The sequence below is a fragment of the Erigeron canadensis genome, unplaced genomic scaffold (genome assembly GCF_010389155.1).
Source record: "Erigeron canadensis isolate Cc75 unplaced genomic scaffold, C_canadensis_v1 Conyza_canadensis_unscaffolded:109, whole genome shotgun sequence".
Classification (NCBI taxonomy): domain Eukaryota; kingdom Viridiplantae; phylum Streptophyta; class Magnoliopsida; order Asterales; family Asteraceae; genus Erigeron; species Erigeron canadensis.
The window spans coordinates 12,208-17,621 of NW_025215503.1; the positions used below are offsets into that span (position 1 = coordinate 12,208).

Consider the following 5,414-nt stretch of genomic DNA (forward strand, 5'->3'; position numbering starts at 1 on the left):
ACCATGTAGTTATTCTTAAATCCTCCATCTACCTTCCATAAAGGATCACAAGCAAGTTCTTGCAATACATCAACCAAAGCATCAGTTTCCTCATCCTTCCAATATTATTTATTTTTCCCCTACCACGGTCACCACCCGACGATGTAGCCATTCCTCACTGAAAATATACAAGTAAATATTAGTGGTATCAATTTGATAGAATTTGACAAAGAAATAATGAAACTAAATAATAAGATCAGTTTATGTTATATGTACAGTAAAAAAGTAACAATGCATGCATTTAATCAGTGTTATTTATTTTACTTGTAATTTAGAAACATACAAGAAACCATTTCAAGAACTTGAGTACAATACCTAAAACAAAACTATATTGGTTTAGACAAATCTATCTATTTCTCCATGCATTGAACATATTGGATGACATATTATTTCTAAATTCCGACCATTCATCACTTGGACAAATGTTGGTAACATATTCCCCATCTTCACTTTCGTCCTCACTTTCTGATTCTTCTTCTTCTTCTTCCTCTTCATCTTCTTGAGGATCATGGCTCATATATTTACGAATCAAGTTATAAAACAAACAGCATGCCATAATGATTCGAACTTGAGTTTGGATTGAGAAGAATGAAGGGGATGAAAGGATCTTCCATCTTCCTTTTAACAATCCAAAACATCTCTCAATCACATTCCTTGCTTTAGCAGTTTCATGTTGAAATATTCCTGAGGAGTCTCACGTCGATGACCATCAAACTCCTTTAAATGATATCGTTGCCCTCGATATGGAGCAAGAAAACCATTTGCATTGCAATAACCAGAATCAACTAAATAATAACAATCGCGAGGGACTCGTAGACCTTGGTTCCTTGAGATTGCATCTCGAAGCACACGACCATCATTAGCTGAACCTTCCCAACCAGGCAAAACATATATAAAATGCATGTTCGGACAACAAACACCTAAAACATTAGTTGAGATGCAACCCTTTCTTGTGCGGTATCGAGGCTTCTCGTCACTAGGAGGTGTCACTTTAATTAAAGTTCCATCCAAAGCTCCTAAACAACCTACATGTTAAAATAGTATGTAAGCATTATTTCTTATCTTAAACTAAGTTCAACTCGTGTATTAACCTGGTAAATGAGCTATTGAATTATAATACCTGAAAACATTTCCATTTTGCATCTTGACAATCTTGGGTAATAGGGGCGAGTTTCTTTAGCAATATATGATGTAATCTCAATATTGATAAAAGAACTTGATGAAATTGCCGACTCACTGTCTCTCTATTGCGTAAAAAAATATCCAATTGTCCTACTCTTTTGTGGTGAGCCAAAGTATACAAGAACATTGCTACTACCTCTTCTATGGATGTGTTTCTAGTAGGTTTTAAACCACCGATGTCCCTTACCATATCGCATAACACCCTAAAAGTTGCTCTATCCATACGGAGCTCACTAATGCAGACAGATGCACTTTCCTGAGTTAAGCTTAACATAAAATTCATCCGTTCCATCCTTTTTCCTCTTAGTCTTAAATCCACAAATTTTAGCTCGAAATAACGAAGAAATAATAAAATAGTAGAATGAAAATGTTAACACCATCATAGTAGTCGCTATTTGTTGAATCAAAAAAAGTTTCCTTAGTTTGCGTTGTCTTCTGTTTATAGGAAGACGAGGCATTTTTATCTACACAAGTGCAATTAAACGATTCAACAGTATGATTAAAAAAAAAACAGATTCACAGTATGCAGAAAGCACATTACAGGTATTTAATCTGCAATATACTACAAGTAGAGTGTATGATTTAGCCTTTAATTGCAACATGTCCACATCTAATTACACTATATATATATATATATTGTGTGTGTGTGTATGTATCAACAAAGAAGATACAGAAATAACCTTAATCATGTAAACACAAAAAGTAAATCATTAAAATTAAAAATCTAATATATTATATACTTATATATATAGGGGGGACAATCAAATAAGAACAGATTTAAAATAAGAACGGTGAGAACACCTTAAAATCAATATTTTGATGCATTAAAAGTTCATATAACTGACATAGTGTATAACTAATTATCATTATTTAAGTGTTAACAACACATTGATTCATCAAAATCGAAAAAATCACGTTTTTTGTTGGATGCTCATTTTGATGAATATGCATCCAAGATGGATGCACAAAACAAAAAACATGATTATTTCGATTTTGACGGATGAATGTGTTGTTAAACACTTAAATAATGATAATTAGTTATGCACTATGTTAGTTTTATGGACTTTTAATGCATCAAAATGATGTTTTTAAGGTGTTCTCACCATTCTTATTTTAAAAGTGTTCTTACTGGAGTGTTACCCTATATATATATATGTTAACAATCAAAGAGATTATATCAAGTCATTATAGTCGATTGAAAACTTTTAATGATAATACAGTATGGACAAAAAAAGTAATATAATACTCGTAGTTTGGTACAGCCATAAAAACAAATATGAGGTAAAGATAATTTATGAAATTATAAAAAATACCTTGAGTGATGTTGAGTGATTTACTTCAATCGTAAGTGTGAAATTTTTGATGGGGAAAGATGGGAAGAAGCAAGCAAGAGGATGAAGATAATAATATAAAAATAAAAGAAGAGAACGTGGATGACTAATAGTGCGGGAAAAAGAGCGGGGTATTGATAACCATTCCCCCAAATTATCCTATAATGGGGCATTACCCATTTTAGGATTGATTAACCACTATTTTTCCAACCAAGCATTATTATTCATTATCTTATCCATTCCTCACCCTCAAAACCCCCAACCAGGCACCCCCTAATTGTATGTGTGTGAAGGTTACAGGAATTGAATAAGAAAGGCTTAAAGTTGTTATGATTTCTAAGGTGTGAGGGGTTATTTATAGTCTAATTATACATTTATGTTAGGGTTATTTACTGAAATGGTATCTGGACTATCCACCATATTACTGATTTCATACCAATAACTTTAAAATTACTGATTTCATACGCCCGTCAAGTCAGTATCGTCCGAGTGAATAATTGATAAGTTGGGGTATGATGAGAGTAATTTAAAGTTATAGGTATGAAACCAGTAATATGGTGGATAGTCCAGGTACCATTTCAGTAAATAACCCTTATGCTAATTATCACATCTAGTCCCTCAACCTTAGAATCATTCATCTATGACTTAATCAACAAGTATATCCACTAATCTTAAATTACAATTTATCACTATTTTGAATTCTAACACGAACGGTTAAGAATAAGTATCCTCTCACGCGCGTTGATGATCTCTTTGATCAGCTCCATGGCGTTTCCTACTTTTCTATGATCGATTTACAGTCCGGTTATCATCAATAAAGGTCAAAAAGGAAGATGTAGCCAAGACAGCTTTTCGTACACGATATGGGCACTATGAGTTTCTTGTCATGCCATTTGGGTTGACGATGCTCCTGCCGCTTTATGGATTTAATGAATCGGGTATGTCGCCCATTCTTAGATCATTTTGTGATTGTTTTATTGATGATATTCTGATTTATTCTAAGTCTAAAGAAAAGCACCATGAGCACTTAGAGTCGTTCTTAGGTTCTAAGGGTAAAGAAGGTATATGCAAAGTTATCAAAGTGTGAATTCTAGCTTCAAGAAGTTCAATTTCTCGGGTATGTCGTATCTTCTGAAGGTATTAAAGTTGATCCCGCAAAGATTGAAGTTGTCTCTAAATGGGAACAGCCAAAGACGCCTACGGAAATCAAGAGTTTTCTTGGTTTAGCGGGCTACTACCGAAGGTTCATTCAAGATTTCTCTCGTATAGCTAAGCCCATGACTGAATTGACAAAGAAAGGGGTGAAGTTTGTGTGGGCTGAAGCACAAGAGAAAGCTTTCAAACGTTAAAAAACCAGCTATGTGAAGCTCCAATCCTTGCCTTACCCGAAGGTACCGATGATCTGTTGTTTATAGTGATGCTTCCATTTCAGGTTTGGGTTGTGTTCTCATGCAAAGTTATTGCCTATGCTTCACGTCAGTTGAAGCCTCATGAAAAAGACTCCCCGACCCATGATCTAGAGTTGGCAGTTGTAGTGTTGCTTTGAAGTTGTGGAGACATTATTTATATGGCACAAAGTGTACCTTGTACACCGTTCATAAATTTGCAATATGTGTTCTTACAGAAGGAAATGAATGTAAGACAAAGAAGATGAATGGAACTTCTGAAGATTATGATTGTGAGATTAAATATCATCCAGTAAAGCTAATGTGGTGGCGGATGCATTGAGTAGAAAGGTGCATAATATTTCTTATAGATTGATGGGCATGGTTGTTCAAGCTAAGTTGTAGTTACTTGATTGTATCAAGGAAGCTCAAGTTAAGGCTTTATTGAAAAGAACATTGACAAGGAAAGTATTGGTAAAAAGAAACGTCTTGCCATGGAAACGAACAGTCGTGGATTTAGGACATATAAGGGTCGAATTTGGGTACCTTGCTTGATGGCAACCGAGAATTGATCCTGAAGAAGCTCATAGGTCGAGATATTCAGTTCACCCTGGTGTTACAAGATGTATGCAGATTTGAAACCTATTTTGGTGGCCGAACATAAGGGTGAAGTCACACATTTTTTGAAAGATGCTTGACTAGTGCACGGGTAAAAGCTGATCACAAAAAGCCATATGGATTGTTGCATCAATTGGAGAATCCGGAATGAAAATGGGATCATATTACTAAGGATTTTGTGACTAAATTGCCTAGAACTCCAAAGGAAAATGACATGGTGTGGGTTATTGTGGATAGGTTGACGAAGTGTGCTCATTTCTTAGCAACACGCCAAGATGTACCATTGACCAAGATGGCAAAGATGTATATAGATGAAATCGTCTCAAAGCATGATGTCCCATTGTCTATTGTTTCAGATCGAGACACGAGGTACGTATCTAGTTTTGGAAAGTATTTAGCGAGCATTAAGTACTAGAGTAACTTGAGCACCGCCTATCATCCTCAAACTCATGGGCAAAGTGAAGAACAATTCAAACATTGGAAGATATGTTGAGAGCTTGTGTATTAAAGTATGGTGGGGCATGGGATGATCATTGAAGTTGATTGAATTGCATATAATAACAGCTATCATACAAGTATTGGAATGCCACCATTTGAAATGCTTTATGGTAGAAGGTGTAGGACTCCAAGTTGTTGGATAGAGGCCGGCAAAAAGCAATTACAGGTCCCGAAATTATAGAAATCTCAGCTGTAAAATGAGAATTTAAGCTCAATTGGTGCTCTATATGGTGAATTAAGGTTAGTGTGTGAAAGGGTTTATGTGTGTATGGAGGTTGAAGATGGATATGGAGAGAGAATAATTAGAGTGAAATGGAATGATTAGGATAAATGTGGGAAAAGGTTTACAATTAATGTGGGA

General features: G+C 35.1%; 1 protein-coding gene across 1 annotated transcript; it reads right to left on the minus strand.

Moving 5' to 3' along the window:
- Positions 1–684: 684 nt before the first annotated feature.
- LOC122584210 lies at positions 685–1,513 on the minus strand. The gene is made up of 2 exons (XM_043756431.1): positions 1,168–1,513; positions 685–1,064 (listed from the first exon to the last, which is right to left on the minus strand). The coding sequence occupies exons 1-2, from the start codon at positions 1,511–1,513 to the stop codon at positions 685–687; spliced, it is 726 nt and encodes a 241-aa protein (XP_043612366.1).
- Positions 1,514–5,414: the final 3,901 nt, after the last annotated feature.

What these genes read in the sequence shown, in the direction of transcription:
- LOC122584210 (XM_043756431.1), bottom strand. Translation starts at nt 1,513, where the DNA reads ATGGAACGGATGAATTTTATGTTAAGCTTAACTCAGGAAAGTGCATCT. An exon ending in TCAAGATGCAAAATGGAAAT is followed by an intron (nt 1,065 to 1,167) that starts GTTTTCAGGTAT and finishes TTTAACATGTAG; the next exon opens with GTTGTTTAGGAGCTTTGGAT.